General features: G+C 35.2%; 1 protein-coding gene and 1 long non-coding RNA gene across 2 annotated transcripts; one reads left to right on the top strand and one right to left on the bottom strand.

The window, feature by feature from the left end:
* Nucleotides 1-371: 371 nt before the first annotated feature.
* Nucleotides 372-1959, bottom strand: LOC123566409 (heat shock protein beta-1-like). The gene is made up of 2 exons (XM_045360456.2): nucleotides 1645-1959; nucleotides 372-951 (listed from the first exon to the last, which is right to left on the bottom strand). Exons 1-2 carry the CDS (start codon nucleotides 1868-1870, stop codon nucleotides 620-622), a joined length of 558 nt encoding a protein of 185 aa, XP_045216391.1. The 5' UTR covers nucleotides 1871-1959; the 3' UTR covers nucleotides 372-619.
* A 117-nt stretch (nucleotides 1960-2076) lies between these two features.
* LOC128559026 (uncharacterized) lies at nucleotides 2077-5368 on the top strand. Its single transcript, XR_008372043.1, has 2 exons — nucleotides 2077-2507; nucleotides 3965-5368. It is a non-coding gene; the product is annotated as an uncharacterized LOC128559026 (long non-coding RNA).
* Nucleotides 5369-24785: the final 19417 nt, after the last annotated feature.

Below are 24785 nucleotides of genomic sequence, written 5' to 3'. Positions count from 1 at the left end.
GCTAACCCTCCCCCATTCACTTAACAGTCTGACCCTATGTTTCTTCCGTAGAAGGTCAATAACAAAGCCAATCATTAACACTGACTATGTAGGCACTGACTCGAGTAACTTCTACAGTATTTTCCATGCAATATACTGGCGACAGAATAGTATCTCATCATTATCATCATGTCATGTAGCATACAGAAACAGATTTTGTGGGCATGGAAACTTTTTGCTTGGGAACTGGGGACATGAACAATTTATGAGATAATATGAATTAGAACCATTTCTTAAACTTCATCCAGATTAATTACTTTCAGGTGCAGGGTTTAATTCTATAACGTTCTTTCAAGTACTTAAATTTTGACATAAAACAAAACAAAACTACGTTTTTGTGAACATCAACTTTATTGAATGTGTCTTGTTTCTAATTAATGGAAAAATAGACAAAAAAGAGCAGGTAAAAGAAATAAAAAAACACCTTGGTGATACAAATCTCATCGATAGACCATCGATAGACTTTAAATGTTACAATCTTGTAAGCTAAGGTAATCAGTAACAAAACTTAAACATTCTCTTAATGTCCTACAACATAGTAAGTCTTTTCTCAACATGAACAATGACGACAACTGTTGATTTACTTTTTATCTCCCTTGTCAGAGCTCTCCTTGCTATGAAGATGTTCGATAGGAATCAAAACCTCTTTAGGAGCCTCAACAGCTTTTGGCGCCGGAGCCTCGATCTCCAGAACACCGTCAGAAGATAGATGCGACTTCAACTGCTTTGGATCCACATTTTCCGGAAGTGTGTATTCTCTGGTAAACTCCTGGTAACTCTTCCGCCCTTTCCCTTCCTCAACGTGCTTGGCATGAACATTAAGCTTGTTGTCCAAGGTTTTCACCGTAATCTCCTCTGGTTTGAACTGACTACAATCAAAACGGAGTGAAAGTTTTCTGTTGCCGGAAGGATCTGAAAAAAAAATCAAACAGGAATTTAAAAAAAATAGCTTGAAGATACTGACTTCCTTTACTTGTGTTAATGGCGTAAGACAAGTACTTCTACCCATAATGAAATAAAAATTCGGCGATCATATAGATTCTATGTTTGATAGCCTTTTTTCTCTAAAAGTTTGCAAATCCAAAAAAAAAAAAAAAAAAAAAAAAATGATATACGAGACTGTAATAAAATAACAGACACGACTGATGAACTTGTTACACCAGTCAAAATAATTTGACAGTCAGATTGTTAACTATATTTGTGACGCTTGTCCGTAAGAAAAAAATTTAATCTAACTCAATTATTTTCAGTTTAAAATCCACAACCTAACACACTTCCCAATTTTTTTTTTTTTTTTTTTTTTTTTTACTCAGAACAATAATAGTTTCGTTATTACAACCACACTGACCTAGTCAGCAGAGGAAAGCCTCGAATTTCATTTGTTGACATTATGAAAAATAAAACAACAAACAAACATTTTAAACGTATGTCAGAATGTCTACTTGCAGGCAAGTAAAAGAATGATATGAAAAAGTATACAGTAATTTAATTCTAAATAAAAAAAATAACCACCTATCTGTTATACGGCTACTGCCGTTACAACTCAAAGAAAAAAATGAATCGTCTCTCAGTTAGAATGAAAGATGGATAAGAAATATCACCTACCTGTTATAAAGGGTTGCTCAACATTCAGCATAGATGGCTTGGCATCCATTTTGTACAGCTCCCTCCGGACTCTATCCAGTTCCCGGTCGAATCTCTGTAGCGAATCATTAAAAGTAACTGCGCGCCAGTCATCATCAAAGTGCTCGAGCCAGTCGGAGAATAAATCCCTCTGACGGCCAAAGAAATCAAAATTACCAGACCATATTGGTACAAGTTTCCAAGCCATTTTTAAATTTATTTTTTTCTCTGTCTCCAACCTTTATTTTGTATTTAGAGTGGACCCGCGAGCGTATAAATAGGCTATCGGAATTTCCGCGACAGAAGTAGAACGTTCCAGGTGAGAGAGTTCTAGTATGTTCTAGTGTGCGTGGCGGTAATAGTAAACAAATCGATAGCCTTGACATGCTTGTTTATATAGTCTGGTTATCTGCCCCTACGTCACTAGCGTACTTTGCGTAGCTGTACGACGGGAACCAGACTATATTTATATATAGATCTAAAATGATACAAACTTAAAATATGCGAATAATCATAAACATGATAAATAGAAGTATTTATATACAAAGGGGAAATACAGCGAAATACTTTTTTTCTGAAACAATTTAAACCGAACAGTATCATTTTATTCTATAGTGTTCATTGTGTAATAATCAAACCACTGAAATAGTTTGAAATAATTCAGAATCGAAAACAGACATTTTTACGGAAGCCTAATAGGGCCGTTTTGAGTTAGAACTTGGATGAAAACAATTAGAAGTTAGAAGTTATGACTTAGACCTTAGAACTTAGAGCTTAGATGTTAGAAATATAAAAAGCGCGAATTTACAGGAAAACACAGTGAGGGCCGGAAGAGAAAGAACAAGGTAAATATTCAAATTCTATTTTTTGATGTTTTTAATTTTGTTTTCTTTAGTTTAACGACCGTTTTCAACAAGTTTTCAGTCATATACAAGCAGATAGTACTACACTTAAAATATGTGTATGCCTATATAGTTAAGCTCGTCTAACCCAGGGTTGTCTTCCACATAAAAACTCCAGCGCTCAGAAAATTTCCAGTTTTCGCAGGTTTACTGTGGTTTAGTTCAGCTGTGCACAGTTGCAGTTTCATAGTTTTTCGACAGTTTTTACCCGATGTTTGGTCCCCTTTTTGGACATTAAGTATGGCAGACCATGCAGGTCAACAGCTCTTGAAAAGGCACTGTAGTACGGAAGCCCTGGAGGGACAATTGATTTCCGTACTTCCAACTTCTGACTTCTAATTTTTGCACTTCTCACTTCCAACTTCTTGACTTCCTACTTCTAACTTCCGCACTTCTGACTTCTAACTTCCACACTTCTGACTTTTCGACTTCTGATTTTCAACTTCCATACTTCTGATTTTCAACTTCCATACTTCTCACTTCCAACTTCTTGACTTTCTACTTCTAACTTCCACACTTCTGACTTCTAACTTCCGCACTTCTGACTTCCAACTTCCTGACTTTCGACTTCTGATTTCCAACTTACACACTTCTTACTTCCGACTTTTTGACTTCTTACTTCCCTCCTCTAACTTCTGCACTTCTGACTTCCGAACTTCTGACTTCCAACTTCCTGACTTCCGACTTTCTCTCTTTGGAAGTCGGAAGTAAGAAGTGTGGAAGTAGAAAGTCGGAAGTAAGAAGTTAGAAAGTTGGAAGTCAGAAGTGCGGAAGTTAGAAGTCAAAAGTGCAAAAGTTAGAAGAAGGAAGTAAGAAGTCAAGAAGTCGGCAGTAAGAAGTGTGGAAGTTGGAAATCAGAAGTCGAAAGTCAGGAAGTTGGAAGTCAGAAGTGCGGAAGTTAGAAGTCAGAAGTGTGGAAGTTAGAAGTAGGAAGTAGGAAGTCAAGAAGTTGGAAGTGAGAAGTGCAAAAGTTAGAAGTCAGAAGTGGGAAGTACGGAAATCAATTGTCCCTCCAGGGCTTCCATACTGTAAGTACATTTACTCGTGTTTGGCACAAAGAGGAATATCATAAATATAAAACAGGGATGTTCAATCATCAAGAACTTACTGTATTGCAATTTCAATACTACGGGATATAAACACTTAGTAATACTCTTTAGGGCAAACGTTTTAAAGATATCTGGTACCGTAGTGCATTTTGCATCTCGGCACGTTTATCAGGCGTGCTTCTTCAATTTCTTATCATAAAATAGTAGTAGTTGCAGTAGTAGTAAACACTAATTACAAAATATCATCTTCATGTTCTTGTTTTTTTTTCAGTATTTACAAAAAATATTTTTTTTTATACTTTTACAGTATTTACTAAAATGTCATTTGTTATGTTGTTGTTTTTTTTTCAGACAAAAGCCACGACGTCTTACTACACAATAATTTTTGGAGTGCTGTTCGTCTATATAACAACAGTAAATAGTGTTGTGACTTCGGGTATCACCGATGCCAGTAATAATTCACCATCTGTAATAGCTTCATACTTTTTAGAAACTGTAAAGGAATAAGGTATTGTGCCAAGGCTACTTCGTTGTGACAGAGGAACTGAAAATGCAAAATTGGCATTGCTACAACCATTTTTTTCAGATACGAAGGTACAGACAGTGTTTCTGGTTTGAAAAGCTTCATGTATGGGAAGAATGTATCTAACCAGCGAATAGAATCTTGGTGGAAATATTGCGTAGACAAGGTGTTCACTAGTGGATTGCGTAATTTAAGGACATCGTGGATGCGAATGTTCTTGATATAACAAACAAGGTGCACATGAATGTTTGAAATACAGCTTCATGGATTTAATCCAAGCAGTACTCGATATGATTGCACAACAATGGAATGTCCCTGAAATTCGAGCTCAAAAGCATTCTGATAATCCGTGTGGAATGCCAGATGTTATGATTTTTGTACCGGAAATATATGGTGGACACGGCTTTGGTCATAACGTTGACCAGGAAGATATCGAGATATGCATGGAGTTGTATGGAGAACAAAAGCAGCTATATTCAGATGAAACAAAAGAACTGTTTCAGCTGTTGTTCTGGATCATGTAAGACCTACGGATGCAGAAGAAGCTTCAGATTTGTACACACAAGCGCTACACTTGATAGATAAATATTCACAAACATGTAACTGACAGTTTGTATTTCGTATGAATTTAGCTGATATCATAGATGAACGGTCAAGTAAGCCAGTCGTTGATTTTTTATTGTTAGTTAAACTGGCTGCAAGTTAATATTTTGTGGACCGTTTTAAAGTGTTTACAAACTTGTGTCTTGACTGAAATCAAATTATTCTGAAACTGTTAAGAGCTTTAAGCGTTACGTATAAGGCGTACATCAGCAGCACTCTTAAAACAGGAAACAAGACACATTAAACTATACTTTTCTTATGTCTTGAGTAATTTATTCGCATCTGGCGTACTATTTTGGTTCATATTATCATATTATTTACCCTCGATCCGTTTGCTCATGTAACGCTGAAATAATTATGTACATGTATTTGTTTCCTGACATTTAATGAATTTTTTGCATACTGGTACTTACATATGTTAATAGATGATACAATTGTGTTTAAGATCAGTATTAAAACAAGAGCCATATTAGACATTGTCAATCCCTCGTCGGGAAACGTGCATTTAAGGATAAACTTACTCCTAATATACTCAGTGTATGAAGATTGAAGGAAATGCGTTTAGTACTTTTGGAGTTATACTCCGGACAAAATGTTAAAGTAAATATAATAAAGATCGATAATGTGGAGTTATTGTTCTGGCAAACTTCACTTCCCCCAATGTACTCTGTCAGTGTATGAAGTTTGAATGAAGTCCACCCCGTACTTTTGAAGTAATGCTCCGGACAAAATGGGAATATTTAGAAAATCAACAAGTTAGAGTTATTGTTCTTGCACACAGCACTTCCTCCCAATGTACTCTGTCAGTGTATAAAGTTTAAAAGAAATCCGTCAAGTACTTTTGGAGTTATGCGCCGGACAAAAGCGTTTCGGACGCGCAGACAGGGACCATTTCTAGTCACTCTTCAACTTTTACGGGGGATAAATAAACTTTTAGTTTTGTCCTGTTCATAATCTAGAGTATCTTTGCAAGTAGTCCCAGAGCCCTGACCGATATAACTGCACTTTTGAACACGAGAAATATTTTCATATGTATAAAATGTACATTGTATGTAGTTTCAGGAAATAGATATTGTAATGACTGGGCCGATTGCTCAAAATCCAAGATGACCTTCACAATTTTGAGAAACTACTTAAATCTTAAATCTTAGAACTTACAACTTAGAACTTACAACTTACAAGTTAGAACTAACAACTTGGAACTTAGAAGTTACAACTTAGAACATTATTTTAGAGCTTGGAATTTTTATAAAGATGTACAATTTGTAACACAATCATAAATCTTATCAATTCTTACGTCACCCATCCTCTTTCCACTAATAATACCGTTACTTAAGTATCACAAATAATAATCCATAAAATATATGAAACTGCAAGATTTAATATTTTAAACTTTAGTGTTAACTAGTTCTCAAACTGCTCTGTAACTATAAATGCGGAAGAAGCCCTTGCAACTCGTTTACAACTATGTTAAACCTTATAGACGAAATGGACAACATCGAAAATTGTCTTGGAATATCTGGAAAATTGTTCTGCAGGAAAACTTAGTTTTCCTATCTTGAGTCTTAAAATAATGTATCAGTCAGTAGTTATAATCAATTGTGCAAGCGCATGTACACTTCTGAACATAATGGTTTGTGTTGGTCTAACATGCTGCCTTGATTTCCATTAAAGATGTGCCAAAATTATCAAACTTGGACACGCAGTATAATTCTATTACTACGCGAGTACATGTATGTTTGGTTGACAGTTTTAAAAAGAAAGTTTCCATTGCTGTACCTTTCAATGTGTTAAGTGAAGATAATGCCGTATGAATATTTGAGACTGACGCTTCAGAAATAGAGAAATCGGACTAATAAAGTAATATTTCCTTTCTTACACAATAATAAAGATGGAACAAAGATATACAATGTACTAGCAACAAATGCCGGTGATAACACACACAATGCAGAACCTAAGTTAGATGAAGTAGCCATGTATACTCCCCATGATATACATGGCTTTGAAGGAGCTTGAGGTAAAGATACCGGTACATACTTGGTTCTTTGTGTGGTTACAAGGATTATCCCGGAAAATCCAGTGATTTAGTGTTACAGAGATGGTCAGGTTATAAATGTTGGACGAGATTTGCATACTAGTCTGCCCCAGACACAGATATACACTAGTCTGCCCCAGACACAGATATACACTAGTCTGCCCCAGACACAGACAGATAGTAGTCTGCCCCAGACACAGGATTATATCAATCTGCCACAGACACAGACATATACTAGTATGCCAGTATGCCCCAGACACAGACAAAAAAGTAGTCTTCCCCAGATACAGAATATATCAGTCTGCCCCTGACACAGACATTTACCAGTATGCCCCAGATACCGACAGATAGTAGTCTGCCCCAGACACATACATATACCAGTCTGCCCCAGAGACAGACATATAACAGTATGCAACAGACACAGACATATAGTAGACTGCCCCAGACACAGACATATACCAGTCTGCCCCAGACACAGATAGATAGTAGTCTGCCCCAGACACAGACATATACCAGTCTGTCCCAAACAGACATATACCAGTACTCCCCAGACACAGATAGGTAGTAGACTGCCCAAGACACAGACATACACCAGTCTGCCCCAGAGACAGATATATACCAGTATACCCAAGTCACAGACATATACCAGTCTGTTCCAGATACAGGCAGATAGTAGTCTGTTCCAGACACAGACATATACCAGTCTGCCCCAGACACAGACAGATAGTAGTCCGCTACAGACACAGACATACATCAGTCTGCCTCAGATACAGACATATACCAGTCTGCCCCAGACACAAACATATACCAGTATGCCCATGACACAGACAGATAGTAGTCTGCCCCAGACACAGACATAAACCAGTCTGCCCCAGACACAGACAGATACTAGTATGCAAAAGACTCAGACAGATAGTAGTCTGCCACAGAAGCAGATAATACATGTGTGCCCAAGAATCAGTCAGATACCAGTCTATCCCAGCCCAAGACAGTCACTAGGGAGGTGAAGACCTTATCTTCTGATGAGATATCAATTGCACATATTGATTTGCATGTATTGTCTTTGGAAATAAGATTGGAGAGGGATCATTTAGAAAGGTGTATAAAGGCAATTGGATTGACACTGATATCGCTATCAAAAAAATGAAAGTTAAAAGAATGAGGTATTATAAGAAGCTTTGCGTGAAATTGTTGCACATAGCAGAATAAGACATCCCAACATTGCGCTCATAATGGGTCTTGCAGTGGCCAAAGACCATCTGTATCTGAAAGTAGAATATGTTAAAAGTTTGAATCTTGATGATGTAATATTTAGTGAGGAAAGTCAGAAACTTGATATGGGCAAAAAGTATTCCATTTCATTGCAAATTGCGCAAGCTGTGGTACATCGGCATAACCAGAAACTGGCTATAACTCATCTTGACATCAAGCCAGAAAACATTATTTTTTTCAGAGAATGCTGATGTTGTGAAACTGTGCGATATAGCTCTTTCAAAATCTTGCACAATTGATTATAACTACTGACTGATACATTATTTTAAGACTCAAGATAGGAAAACTAAGCTTTCCTGCAGAACAATTTTCCAGATATTCCAAGGTAATGTATTGTAGACAATTTTAAATGTTGTCCATTTCGTCTATAAGGTTTAACATAGTTGTAAACGAGTTGCAAGGGCTTCTTCCGCATTTATAGTTACAGAGCAGTTTGAGAACTAGTTAACACTAAAGTTTAAAATATTAAATCTTGCAGTTTCATATATTTTATGGATTATTATTTGTGATACTTAAGTAACGGTATTATTAGTGGAAAGAGGATGGGTGACGTAAGAATTGATAAGATTTATGATTGTGTTACAAATTGTACATCTTTATAAAAATTCCAAGCTCTAAAATAATGTTCTAAGTTGTAACTTCTAAGTTTCAAGTTGTTAGTTCTAACTTGTAAGTTGTAAGTTCTAAGTTGTAAGTTCTAAGATTTAAGATTTAAGTAGTTTCTCAAATTGTGAAGGTCATCTTGGATTTTGAGCAATCGGCCCAGTCATTACAATATCTATTTCCTGAAACTACATACAATGTACATTTTATACATATGAAAATATTTCTCGTGTTCAAAAGTGCAGTTATATCGGTCAGGGCTCTGGGACTACTTGCAAAGATACTCTAGATTATGAACAGGACAAAACTAAAAGTTTATTTAATCCCCCGTAAAAGTTGAAGAGTGACTAGAAATGGTCCCTGTCTGCGCGTCCGAAACGCTTTTGTCCGGCGCATAACTCCAAAAGTACTTGACGGATTTCTTTTAAACTTTATACACTGACAGAGTACATTGGGAGGAAGTGCTGTGTGCAAGAACAATAACTCTGACTTGTTGATTTTCTTAATATTCCCATTTTGTCCGGAGCATTACTTCAAAAGTACGGGGTGGACTTCATTCAAACTTCATACACTGACAGAGTACATTGGGGGAAGTGAAGTTTGCTAGAACAATAACTCCACATTATCGATCTTTATTATATTTACTTTAACATTTTGTCCGGAGTATAACTCCAAAAGTACTAAACGCATTTCCTTCAATCTTCATACACTGAGTATATTAGGAGTAAGTTTATCCTTAAATGCACGTTTCCCGACGAGGGATTGACCATGTCTAATATGGCTCTTGTTTTAATACTGATCTTAAACACAATTGTATCATCTATTAACATATGTAAGTACCAGTATGCAAAAAATTCATTAAATGTCAGGAAACAAATACATGTACATAATTATTTCAGCGTTACATGAGCAAATTGATCGAGGGTAAATAATATGATAATATGAACCAAAATAGTACGCCAGATGCGAATAAATTACTCAAGACATAAGAAAAGTATAGTTTAATGTGTCTTGTTTCCTGTTTTAAGAGTGCTGCTGATGTACGCCTTATACGTAACGCTTAAAGCTCTTAACAGTTTCAGAATAATTTGATTTCAGTCAAGACACAAGTTTGTAAACACTTTAAAACGGTCCACAAAATATTAACTTGCAGCCAGTTTAACTAACAATAAAAAATCAACGACTGGCTTACTTGACCGTTCATCTATGATATCAGCTAAATTCATACGAAATACAAACTGTCAGTTACATGTTTGTGAATATTTATCTATCAAGTGTAGCGCTTGTGTGTACAAATCTGAAGCTTCTTCTGCATCCGTAGGTCTTACATGATCCAGAACAACAGCTGAAACAGTTCTTTTGTTTCATCTGAATATAGCTGCTTTTGTTCTCCATACAACTCCATGCATATCTCGATATCTTCCTGGTCAACGTTATGACCAAAGCCGTGTCCACCATATATTTCAGGTACAAAAATCATAACATCTGGCATTCCACACGGATTATCAGAATGCTTTTGAGCTCGAATTTCAGGGACATTCCATTGTTGTGCAATCATATCGAGTACTGCTTGGATTAAATCCATGAAGCTGTATTTCAAACATTCATGTACACCTTGTTTGTTATATCAAGAACATTCGCATCCACGATGTCCTTAAATTACGCAATCCACTAGTGAACACCTTGTCTACGCAATATTTCCACCAAGATTCTATTCGCTGGTTAGATACATTCTTCCCATACATGAAGCTTTTCAAACCAGAAACACTGTCTGTACCTTCGTATCTGAAAAAAATGGTTGCAGCAATGCCAATTTTGCATTTTCAGTTCCTCTGTCACAACGAAGTAGCCTTGGCACAATACCTTATTCCTTTACAGTTTCTAAAAAGTATGAAGCTATTACAGATGGTGAATTATTACTGGCATCGGTGATACCCGAAGTCACAACACTATTTACTGTTGTTATATAGACGAACAGCACTCCAAAAATTATTGTGTAGTAAGACGTCGTGGCTTTTGTCTGAAAAAAAAAAACAACAACATAACAAATGACATTTTAGTAAATACTGTAAAAGTATAAAAAAAAATATTTTTTGTAAATACTGAAAAAAAAACAAAAAAAACATAAAGATAATATTTTGTAATTAGTGTTTACTACTATAACCACCATTGTTTCCAAAATGCTGGATATCACAGGGATATTCATACAACAACTTGAATAATCATAGTCTGTCTAAATTATCTGGTGAAACAATTCAAACCTATCCATCTATTTTCGCTCATACGCTTCAGCAAAATTATGGAAAATGTACTGGGCTTAATAAATATTTATTTTTTGTTTTTAAAAGTATGAATTGTTTCCCTATACTATGATTACACTCGAAAAATAACAAAATCACGATGAAAACATGTTGTACCTCAGCACTTGTATCTAGTTAAATGTTTCAAACAAAACAAACTACTAGGCACAAATATGCTTCATCAAAAATACAGTATATATGTAGTAATTTCCAAATAAAGATACATATCACAACAGAAAAAGTTTCTTCTTCCAGCATGAATTGACGCAAACCATTTGAAGTGTGAAGTCATAAAGAAGAAGCCGATTTTGCGCTAAGTTTTGTGAATTCTTTTTAGTAATGTATAATACAGACATTTTGTAATTTCTGAAATACAGTAATACAATAAATTTCGGGCATTCCACAATAATCATCTTTACCTTATTAGAAGGAAAATCCCCATTTTTTGAATAATATAACTACTCCAGATGCCTTCGCCAAAGACCTTGTTTCAAGATTGATCTTATATACGTATCAGATATCAGGCTGTTATTTAAAGTTTAGAAATATGGATGTTACTTGCTAATTATGGATCTAATAAACAAATATTTTTGCAGATATCATAATGTTATTCTCTATTCTACGATAGCGTAGATTACAGTCAGCCCTACCATTTAAAAACAAATAAGACCAAGAGTTAATCCATCACGTTCACAGTCCCCTAAAATAAACATAATATTATATATAACAATATTTTAAAGCAAAGTCAGACAAAGTTAAGCACAAATGTCAAGGTTGAACCAATTGATTTTACATCAAACTACCCGATAGGGGAATCCTTTACACAAGTAACATTTAGGGGGCATCGTATCTAAAACACAAAAATGTTTTATGTAAAATCAAGCTCAGCGAACTTTTTACATATTGTTCTGAATTTATTGTACATTAGTTGTACAGTTACATTTTACCTGTCACGCAACGATTTCAGACTGTAATAAGAAAAAAAACTTGTATGTACTAAATATGAACTCTCTTACAGCTTCAATGCTAAAATTGTAATCAAATGATAAACGATCAACAGGGACACGCTAGTCATCGGCAGTATCTGGAGGAAAAAAACGGATTCTGTACATGCCATTAAACTTTATTTCCAGATTCAAACTAGTTAAACATTCTAAATTTCACTTCGTTGGCAAATACCCCAAAACCATGGTTGCTCAGTAATATGCAATGTCCATTCAAATACAAATATAAATATCCTTCTCCGAATTTTGTCCTTCTTTCACTAAACAAGAGGTTACAAGTAACTTTGCACACCCAATAATAACTTCACATAAGTAATAAAGTAAACATAATCAAAACTGTCTGTCCCGAGAGAGGCATAAAGCATAAATTAATTGCAACATACGGGATATTATAAAAGTTACTGCAGGACAACAGAAAACATAATTGACGTAGGATCAATCAGGAAAGTGATAAAATGGAAAAATCTAAATGCATAGACGATAACGTTGTAATTACTTGTAGAAAATCAAAGTAGATCCTGGACAACGTCTCGCCTAAAATGTTGTAGTTGTTGTATTATTATGTTGGTGGATATTAAGGTAGCAGGGTACACTTAGATGCGAAAAATTTGGGCACGGACGGTCTTACATGTAGCGAGTCGCAATATTGCACTTCCCGTATGAGCAGAATCAGGGTGGCCATTTTATAAATTGCGTGCATGTTTTGTGCTTTTAATTAATAGCAAGATCAGGATTCTCATACAAGAATAAAGAAAGTTATCAGAACGAAAGGTTTACATCATCCATGAAAAATAGCATGCCAAAATCATCAATTTTGCACTTTTTGATCAGCCTGCAATGATCCCGCTGCAAGAACAATGCCCAATTTTATTGCATTTCTCAATTTAATAGTCCTTACTGAACGTCAGGATATAAACGGAATGGGGGGCCCATCCAGCTCGTGTTTTCACAAAATAGCGAAAATGTTCCGGAGTATCAATCAACAAGCACAGAACCCTTCCGTGATTTGAATTTTTCCGCGAAAAGGTGCCTCATTGATCATACAAAGCTATCAGCATTTAGTTTTCCAACTGACATCAGAATTTTACATGTATCGGCTGTATAAATTTTCTAAAGAATTAATAATCATTATCTCTCACCTTAATTTACAGACATCCAAAATCACGAAGTTCTATTTATAACAAATATTGACGGGGGCCAAAATTCGAAGTGTACCCTGCTACCTAAGGACATGCTTTAACGGTGGTAGGAACAATGCAACTTTGTGCACAAATCCAAAAACCAGAAAATGGTCGTCGTATGAGAGAAGGGACTTTTTACGTGATATTGATATGGTGATCTCTTATATTTTTGTTGTAATTCAGGAGATTGTAAATTTGGATTTTAGATACTAGAAATAGTATTGATTAAACAATTTGCCTTTGGTTTTGTTAGCGACCCTCTTGTAGGGGTCTGTATTATAAATATGGGAATTTAGGTACCGCCTCGGAACCAAATCTCCACCTACTGACTCCATATATATCCGTGGAGGGTAACTAGAAAATCCAATGATTAACAGAAGTCTTCCGTACCCACAAGAGCAATGGCCATGGGCTGGCAATACACCGCCACTTCCAATTTAATTAGTAAATCATTAATTTTGAAGTAAAAACAAAATTGCAGCTGCTTTCAATATTCCCGAATGAGGTCATAAATACGTTCGCAGTTCTCCAAATGACTTCATGCCGGTTTAGGCTTAAAAAGGCTTTTGGAGGTTTTGCTTTCTAAACAGTGATATATTGGTGGTGACAGCATGGCCTAGACATGCATTATCTGGGGAAAACGTTTTATTCAGTTATTGGATGTGTTTTATTGTCAACAGCATTTGACGGTAGGTAAATTTCTGTATCTTAAATATGAGTTTCCAAATCACCGTCTATTTCTTAATTGTTTTAGATATACAGCGGAAACATGTTAAAATATATTTAAACACACATTTTTTAATGGCTTTAGTCACACAAACACAATTTTAGGTGGACTTCAGGTGTCTTACCGGCTTTGCGGAATAAACCACTTGCCCCATTGTACACAAATTCAGATACTTAGTCTATTGGGGTTCTTAGTTGTTTCTTAGTAGAAATACTGATTTTCCGTAAGCCGGGTGTAATGAAGTATTTCGACCCCCATAGAATAACGACCCCCCGGTCATTATTCTATAGAAAATGTGACTCCTTTCCTGTAAAATATTGACTCCCCTTATAAAAAACTGACTCCCTTTGAAAACTCTATAGAATTACGACCCCCAGTCATTATTCTATAGAAAAACTGACCCCTCCAAGTAAAATACTGACTCCCTAAAGATGACTCCCTTCGAATCTCATAGAATAACGACCCCGGTTATTATTTTATAGAAAAAGTGACTCCTTCCATGTAAAGTACTCACTGCCGAAATTACTACATTCGAACTCTCATACAATATCAATTCTATTTAAAAAAGTTACTCTTTCCGTGTAAAAACACTGGCTCCTGAAAAGACTTTCGACGATAATATCTATTTAAAAGTGATCCCCACCTAACCTAACGGACAATTTTACTAGATCGACAACTCTAATACCCTCCATTGCCAATAGTTAACTTTTTGATGTACTACTACTACTGGTGCCGCTACTTCTATTGCTTTTACTACATGTACTTTTTCTTCTACTATTACAACTACTACTACTACTTCTAGTACTACTACTACTACAACTGCTACTACTGATACTACTATACCTGCTTCCACTAATACGTCTTGTACATCTACCTCTTCTTCTGCTGCTGTTGTTGTTGCTGTCACTTATTCCTCTGCTGCTGCTGCTGCTGCTGCTACTGCAACTGCCACTACCACTGCCACTACTGCTACTACTACTACCTTCTATTGTTGCCGCTACCGTACTTTACTGCCACTGCTAAGTATTGCAACTTCTATTAATACTAAGTTCTATGCTAGCAGTTTCTTGTGCAGTTTTCTTCTGAAGTATTACTTCATACCGAAGTTTGCAGAATGCTCTAATTTCTGTGTCAAGTGTTGGTATCTGGGGCTAATGGTCAAACGGAAGGACGGACGGACGGACGGACAAGGGCAAATCTATATGCCCCCCTCCCCCGAGTGGGGGCATAAAATGTAGCAATTAGGCCTTAGATACATGAGTTATCACTAAATTTGACCAAATGACCGGGGGTCGTTTTTTTATGGGAGTCAATATTCTTCGTGAGGTTCAGTTTACTTCGCGTGGGGGAGTCATAGTACTATGATCTGGAGGTCATAATACTATGACCGGGGGTCACTTATTCTATAGAATAATGACCGGGGGGTCATTATTCTATGGGGGTCGAAATACTTCATTACACGGCAGGATGGCGTTCTCATATGAACGAATTCTACACCCCTAGCGGTGTTTCGAACTGGAAACAGTAAGGGACAAGTGATTTGGGGGTTACACGTACGGCAAAATGATTTGAATATGCATAGAAGTCTAGTGGGTTAGTATATTTAGAATGTGGAAATTAAATGTAATGCCATCCTATGTGTTTTATATAAAAATGAAATTCATATATGGTAGCTCTCTTACTCGGCGCCTGTATAGCAAAAAATGACATGTCAAGGTAATGTGAAATTGCCGCGTTATGATAAAAATGATTACAGATAATAACTGGTGTTATGCAACTATAAAAAGATATTATTAATAAAAATGTTTTTTTTTATTATTATTATTTATTGAAGACTTTTCTATGGATTTTCCGTTCTATTTATATTTGAAAACGTTGTTATTATTTTTAACTTCATGGCAGTTCGAGTACCCACTGTGCAATAACTGTATTCGTTTGTTTCCTGCATATTTTTTTCTTTTTAAGACCATGCTGTATAATTATATTCGTTCATAGCATTGTTGGACAAAGTGACGCCACCTTTGTTTAAAAAAGAGAAAAATCTGGTACGTCCAAATTCTGTTGTTTTTAATTAATTGTAGAATAGAATTACGTTTGAATTATCTGTAATATATAGAAGTTACATTGTGGTACCATTGGCAAATGTCACTGGAAAAATATTTAAAGTATAAATCATTTTATAAAGATACCGAAAATGCCAATATCTATGTGAATGCTTAACAACTCCTGTAATATATCTGATGTTAGTGCCCGTACTTCCGATCGATTTAAGTTAATTGTAAACATTTACTGCTTTAAGTTTCTATGCTAGTTGTAATGAAATCGGTAATACATCGTTACGTAAGGCTCCGTATACAATGTTTCGTCGATCACATTGGTAATGACTTAAGATGATTTATACCCAGTCCACACAACCACAGGGGGTCTAGTTACTAAAAGAAACAACAACAAATAAACATGAGTCATCTCTTTAAGGAGTCCAATCATTGTTCACTGTTCATTGTTTAAAGTTTAATCCAAAAGGATTTTGAAGATAAAAGACACTCAACGAGCGCTTGAACTTTGACCTAGTGATCCCAAAAATAGATTGAATAGGCAATCTACTGAAGGTACTCAATTGATTGTTCTGTGTCAAGCAGTACTCAAGATATTGATCAAATCCATTTTCAGAATTATGGTCACTGTGATCTTGACCTGTGACTCTTTAAACGATATGAATCATTTAGAATTGAAGAACATCAATCATCCCATGAGGGTGGGAGGCTCTTGGTCAAGCCATACTCGAGATATTCATGAGGAATGTTTTTTAAAGTCAGTGTAGATGTGCCCTTGACCTTGACTCAAAGGTAAGCTATTTATACTAAAGGCGAGCCAATAGGGAAAAGTTACGGTTTTTTGGATTTGAAAACCGGACTGCCCCTTTTATGCCTTCTTTATGCAGTTTTATGAACTCCCTACAGCTGAACAGACTCATAAAAACAAACAGGGAAATAGCCCTCCAAATATCTATCAGAACAGGCGATTTTTCCTAATTTTCTCGTTGGGTTGAAAATTTGCAAAAAATGAAATGATGATGGTGACGAAGCCTGCACATGATGATGACAATGACGAAAAAGAAGTAGATTATGATTGTGATGATGATTAAACGTAATATGACCAAGACAAAGATGATCAGGATGATGATATAAGCATGTGATGATGACTAAATTGATAAATATGACAATGTTAATGAAATAGGTTCTCATACATGCATAAAGAAGTTGAAGTACGTAAGGTATTATCAGATGAACGTCTTAGGGTCACTACTGCCCCCTTGGTTTTGGTCCTTTCGGATCATGGACTGATAATGCAGTCCATTCAGTTTTTTGGGAATAATCCATTTAAGCTGGTGTAAGTGGGACTGTGTATGCCATTGACAACTGACACGAGTTTATCTAAACAGAAAAAAGTACAAGAACAAAAAAATGAAAGTAACAGACTGATGTTTATCACTGCCACGAAGATGACAAGAAAGACATTCTTTTACTAAATGCATGACAAGGAACGATAAATGGCAAAGTTCCAAGTAATATTTTCTGATAAAACCATGTTCTCTCCTTGTAAAATTCTTATAAACCCCTGAGGGCAATAGAAAGACACGAGTTTCTAATGAGTATTTTAAGATGTTTTTCATATACATTAGAAGTGTTAGAAAGGGAAAGCTATGTCATTTGGTTTAGAAATTTCTGGTGCACAGACGATTTTTGTTAAAAATGATATAATTGATTTTTTTATCCTTTGAATTGTCTAGATGTTAGTTTTGAAATAGTTGGTAACTGCGCGGATGAGCAGGCTGGTCTTGATCCACGCTTGTCGCAAAGCCACTATGTTAGTTTTCTCATTGCGCGGCTCTTATTTATGTTATTAATCATTATATGTTTATTATACATAATTCGCAGAAAGTGTCATCATAACATGATATCATGTCGCATATGCTACAGGCCTGCTTAGATGTCTTTTTTTTCCATGAAGTTATGTCAGAAGTAGATTATTTTAAGTTTTTTATATATCTTACTATAAATATTTTAAATTTTAAAAATCCGTTAAAACGGTCATTACAGCCACCATTGACGAATCCATAATGGCGCAGTGCGCCTCGCATGTCATAATCATAAAAGCCTCGGGTAACCGGAACGTTCTGACGTTGACATTATGTAACAACGGCATTATGGCGGATAAAACATATCGACGATACCGAAAACTGAAAAAAAATCACATGTAACAAGTAAACTGTGTCTCTGCACTTATAACTATGAGAAAAAAATCTGGTAATGTCCTGTATCGCCGACCCTCTCACTCTGCGACTGTAGCCATTCACAAATTAACGACGGCATTTCAACAGTTAATAAACTTGCCAAACAATTTGTATATCGTTTCTCACTCTCCAAAACGTGCGTTCACCAATCATTTTGTTGTGATTGCTATCTGTAGCGTCTGGATTCAATAACTGAATACTAGTGAAAAAATACGAACACAATGACAAGCTTACGTCCAGATCCGTCCATCTATCATTCTTAGTGCCTTTTCATTATACACGAACGAGCAGAACTGTTCTACCGTAATTATATTCCATTTCGTTTTTTTTCGGTAAACATAAAATCATATTGTGAAAATAGTTACGTAGAACAAGTATCAATAAAAGATGGTTTCAGAAATAGAAAATATAGAGAGTGTTAAAGAAGATTTCATTGCTTTCAACATTTGTACATTCGATGAATAATTCTAACTAGATATCTCAATACAACACTGTCAAACATTGTATATAGGCTGTGGAATATTTTCTAAATGAATGAATCACTGAGACAGACATTGTCAATGACGTACCAAAACAGTTTCAATTACTGGAACATCCTTACTTAAAAATGGGATACATTATGACTGTTTGGCACGTGAATCTATATCATTGTTAAAGAGAATAAAATACCATCGATCAGATGATTTATAGAATCAAGCGATTCGGAAATGGAAGGAGAAACAGAATGTAAAAGCACACAGTTTGCTTCAATAAATACACACATTGTTGAAAGAATGTCGGAGATATCGCTCCTGATTTTTACGCTATAAAAGTCTTTATTAAAACAGTAATGTTCAAAATAAAGTACATTCGTTATATTTAAGAAATTATAAGTTCCCAATCGATGTTTATAGTATATTAACCTGTGCTTTGAGTTCTTATGCGTAAGAAGATACACGTATTACGAAGGCCGTAGGCCTGAGTGATATATTGTTTCGCATAACAACGAAAAACTCAACGATAATTCACACTTTTGAACTTATTATTTCGATTCTAACACGACATACTAGTATCAACAGTGTTAGAAAAATGGGTAACTACTTTTAACGGCAGTGCTACGCACCTAGACCGGTTGACGTCACAGTACGCGAGTGGTTTATTGCAGATTCTAACACGATCCGATTCATTTTCCTTTCAAACAAACAAGTCTGAAAACAGTGAATTTTGATTAAACAATTCACTGTTCTGACGTCACATGTATTATGTCATAGCGTCAAACGGCATACCTGCGCGCTGGAAAAGAAACCGATTAAAAACGGGAAAATATTTAATGAATGTCGTCAAGGATGTAGTTTAAAGTCCTTGGTGGCTGTTAGAATCGAAATTATAAATATTATGTAGTGATTTGCTCTTGAATAAAATCATTATTTATCGTGAAGAGGTCCTGAATAGGTTTTACTTTATGCCTGTTTCGGCTTTGCATGGAATTGGAAGATTTCAGTCTTAAGCCGCGAGGCATTAGTGACAATATGGCATAGCCATGCATTACTTTGGGAATACGTTGTTTTCAGTTATTGTATGTGTTTTATTGTAAACTACATTTAACATGTTTCCTTTTTCTTCTACAAACTTGAACTGTTTTAAGATTGTTATTTTCTTTTCAACGGTTGTAATGGATTAATATTGTACAATTCAAATATACGTAACAATGATAAAAAAGAGGAATTAAGTGATTATGAAATGAAACATATATATACTTTTGTTTTATCAAAAGACATGCCTTTGAGTTTTGAGGAATTGCTTTTTCGTACATATAACCCTCTTCAAAACTCTTTGTCGGTTACTAAATGGTTGGCTATGAGTTAAATGCTATTTTGAATGCATACAGACTAGATTTAACCGAATGGGACCTCTTGCAAATACATGAATCTCGCCAGCGATTCTTGGATGAACTGCAAGACGTTTGAATATGGTTTATACCCGTTTAAATGCACACAAAATACCATTCAATCCTGTACAGTTTTACAGTAGCCTGCTACAAAAAGTAAGTGGTTTGCTTCTGCGGGTATCAGAAAATCAGAATATCGATATTTTCAACTTCTAAATAGAACGGTCCAAAAGAACCGCCCATGTTAAATTGTAATTCGCCTTCCGATAAAGATATAGTTACTGATTTTTCCCCTAAAATGTCCATAAATTTGGGAAAAATCCTATAAAGTTATCGATTCAGTTCTGATATTTACTGTCAAGTTTAATTTTAACCAAACACTTTTTATTTCTATATATGTAAATAAGTAAAATATGTAATACATTGGTTAAATAGATCAAGTTACGTTTTTTGATGTCCGTCCTGATGCTGAAAGCGTCAATACCTGTCTATACGATGGACATAACACTCGCTGGCTTATTTAGGTTACGAGCCAAATACCTAATGATCGATTTTGTTATTGCTATATCTTTCTGCGCAAATTGTTTGTTAATCTTTACAATATTACAGCAAGAACTAATTACGTAAGTTTTATTGTTCAATATCTCTTCGATCGCTTTGTCGAATAATGACACTAATCTTACTGCAAGTTTTTCAGCAGCATATTCGTTTCAATCTAGAGTTGAAGTAGAGTTTTAGCTAGAACTGTACCGATGTAACTCATTGCAGATTTGGAGCGGTCTTCTGCGCATGCCCGAAAGTGATTATCAGTTCTAGCGCACGTCAAAAATATGCATATTTTTGCATGTCCGCACGCATTTAGTGTACAATATGCATAAAATACTGAATAAAGGTTAGGGTTAGTATCACCATGGTTACAAAATATATACATTTAAGATATTTTCGTTCAAATTTAGTTTATCCGGTATGTACCGGAGACTGTAATTTATACCGGCGCTCCAAGTCTGCATTGAGTCACAGTCGAACTGTACACAACTTACGGAAATTTGATTCATGCATGTAGCAAGATCTTTTTAGAGATTTAGAAATTTAATGTTATATATTCAAATTACATGAATTAAGTGGTTAGACATGTTTATGTATAACTTTGCCCATTTTCAATGTTATCCCTTTGCCATTATGTAAATTATACTATGAGTAATGATTTTGTTGTTCTTTCAATGAATCACATGACATGAAGATCAACCTTCAGTGTGTTCTTAGATAAATATAATAAATAATAAAATCTTGTAATGATAACGTTTTGCTTTCTGAATTTATGCCTCAATTGTACGTTACTTTAGCGTTTTACTTTCATGAAGTTACATGTACTATTGACTGTTTTGGAAAACTGAATGTTCAACTGTGATAACTTTAGTAACATCCTTTTGAAATGGCAACGCTACTTCATGCTGCTACTGCGGCATAGCTCTAGAGCATACGAGACACGTAAATCAGTTTAAGAAACAACATTCCGATAAGTTGTTTGCAAAAGATCGAAAAGTTGCCCTAAATAATCACGAAGATATATAGACCTTTGACGACATTTGTTTTGTTACATGGCCAAACATATTCAACTAAAACATTCTGTCTCTTGGGAAACTGTCCAATCTCTAGCGTTCATTGTTTAGGTCGTGCATTCATACAAATGCTCAAATACGAAAGAAAAGTGTCCTGACGTACATTGAGACACCATGAAGCGGTCGGAAATATTGTCCCCTTTCACAGACATACACATAAAATGTTCATAGATATTAGTGTCATATCTATTGAAACAATATATAAATCACCAACAATATTGCCTACTTGTAGGCCTAGAAAATCGCTTTATATAGCAATGACCCCATTCATCTATCAGACTTCATGAAACATCATTTCTTTATTTGTGTTATTAAATATGCTAGCATATAATACATGCATAAGGTTTTCGTGGAACTGGTGAGGTATTAGTGAGTGTTTAACGATCTTGAACAATGCATCTAAACAAAGATTAATAGCACGGCTGACTGCCACCTTTGAAGCCTCCCTAAAAAAGCGATTGTGATATTTTTCATTATTCTGTGTTAAATAAAAATGCATGTATATGGAGAATTGCATTTCTTATTAAGTTTTTTGCTATTTCAAGTTTCATTTAAGCATTGCTTTGATTTCTTGTTACAGTTTTCTATGCTTTGTTTAAATTTAATTCCAATATACACCAAAGTTCTCTTCCAGCATCATTAACCTCTGGAGGAATAAGACATTGATGGGTCATGTTTTATTACATTGATTGTGATAGTGTTGGAGTTGAAGTTTTGAATATAATAAATGAATTGAAACATAAACTACTTTTGTATGATTTTCATTACGGGGTTTAGACGTCTCAAAGTGCTTTCCATGCTCAAAGGATTTTAACTTTGACCAGTTATTTGTATATTGTATCTGCGAAACATTTTCAATTGGTTGTTTACTTTGTTTGCAAAGCAATATGGACAACTTTTGCTGATGGTAAATCAATCGTTTTCATTTCAACCGTAGGAGCCTCTGTACCCGAGAGGTAAAGGCCGCTGAATTCGAATTACTTGCCCTTCATCGCTGTCTGTTCGAAACCTTGATTAAGTGTAGAATTCTTTCATGTGAAGTAGCCATTCAACTTGCTTCATGAAACATCATTTCTTTATTTGTTTTATTAAATATGCTAGCATATAATACATGCATAAGATTTTCGTGGAACTGGTGAGGTATTAGTGAGTGTTTAACGATCTTGAACAATGCATCTAAACAAAGATTAACAGCACAGCTGACTGCCACCTTTGAAGCCTCCCTAAAAAGCGATTGTGATATTTTTCATTATTCTGTGTTAAATAAAAATGCTTGTATATGGAGAATTGCATTTCTTATTAAGCTTTTTGCTAGTTCCAGTTTCATTTAAGCATTGCTCTGATTTCTTGTTACAGTTTTCTATGCTTTGTTTAAATTTAATTCCAATATACACCAAAGTTCTCTTCCAGCATCATTAACCTCTGGAGGAATAAGACATTGATGGGTCATGTTATATTACATTGATCGCGGTAGTTTTGGAGTTGAAGTTTTGAATATAATAAATGAATTGAAACATAAACTATTTTTGTATGATTTAAATTACGGGGTTAAGACGTCTCGAAGCGCTTTCCATGCTCAAAGGACTTTAACTTTGACCAGTTATTTCTATATTGTATCTACGAAACATTTTCGATTTGTTGTTTACGTTGTTTGCTAGCAATATGGACAGCTTTTGCTAATGGTAAATCAATCGTTTTCATTTCACCCGTAGGAGCCTCTGTACCCGAGAGGTAAAGGCCGCTGAATTCGAGTTACATGCCCTTCATCGCTGTCTGGTCGAAACCTTGATTAAGTGTAGAATTCTTTCATGTGAATAAGCCATTCAGCTGGCTAATGGCAGATAGGTGGTGCAACCAAGGTATCTGCTCTTCACTGATATAATAAACAAAGGGACACTTGGGGTCCTCCTCGACCCTCAAAAGCTGGAAAGCCGCCATATAACATATAATTGTGTCAGCGTGGTTTTAAACCTCAAAAGTCACTTCACTAGAGTTTTGTTGCCACCTAGGTAATCTCAACCAGTTTTTTTCTTTAAAACTGTCCTAAAACGTATTTAAGTATAATCGAGTATCATTAATATGGAATGGATTAATCTATATATAAATTTATATAAAAGTCGTTGTGATAGGTATTTCAACAACAATACGCATTCAAGTTTTGTCTTTACTAATTATCGCATCAACGTTTCCGCTAAAGCCTACATCAGAATAATTCCCATACAAATATAAACAACCGACGTGACGTAAAACTGGCAAGTATTTCTTTTAGAATTGTTCTTCTAATTAAACCACAAGTAACGAAGTTTCGTTGGGGGGAAGTGGGTGGGGCGGTATAGGAGTGATCTCGGTCGGTCGGTCGGTCCGTTTCCGTTGGTTTTCATGGTTTCCGAAAATAACTCTTGAAAGGCTTGCCAGATTTAAATAAGTTTTGGTACACAGGCTTAACACCATGAAATACAGGTAAAGTTCGACTTTGCCTACAAACAACTATTTTTACATAGTTATGACATGACCCCTTTCCAACTTAAAATTTGCCCAACTCAAGGTTTCGGGACTCATGAAAGGATTGACAGATACTTCTGTGACAAGGCCGTATTGTTGGGGTATTATTCGTCACTCCTATGACAGTTTTTGTTAACATTGGACGCAACAAGTTTTATTGTTTAAATGAAGTAATGTAATTAACATATAATACTGTTAATTGACCATTTCCTTTTATCTCCAAAATGCTGGACATCACAGGATTATTTCTAAAACTTTGAATAATCATAAAGTGACTAAATTATTTAGTGAAATATTTCAGCTCCAACCTTTTTTATGTTTCAAAGTTTATTTCATATATCCATTAGGTCATAGACCCATGTGGCAATTTTAGTACATTGTACATACAAATAATATGAATATGACGGGCATGTACATATAATGTAATTTCATATTTGCACTGAGTTATACAATTCTACTAAATATTATTTTATGAAACATTAGTTGTCACAATATAACATACATCAAAATTTGCAGTAAACCTAGTATACACATACTTGTAACGTTACAGCACAATTTGTCGAACATTATACATATTATGTTGCAACAACAGAACTATTGAGGCACTTTATAAAAATCTGTAAATGTGATCAATACTATATA

Source organism: Mercenaria mercenaria, chromosome 8, assembly GCF_021730395.1.
Source record: "Mercenaria mercenaria strain notata chromosome 8, MADL_Memer_1, whole genome shotgun sequence".
Classification (NCBI taxonomy): Eukaryota; Metazoa; Mollusca; class Bivalvia; order Venerida; family Veneridae; genus Mercenaria; species Mercenaria mercenaria.
The sequence above is the reverse complement of the archived record's forward strand: the minus strand, read 5'-3'. Positions and strand labels throughout refer to the sequence as shown.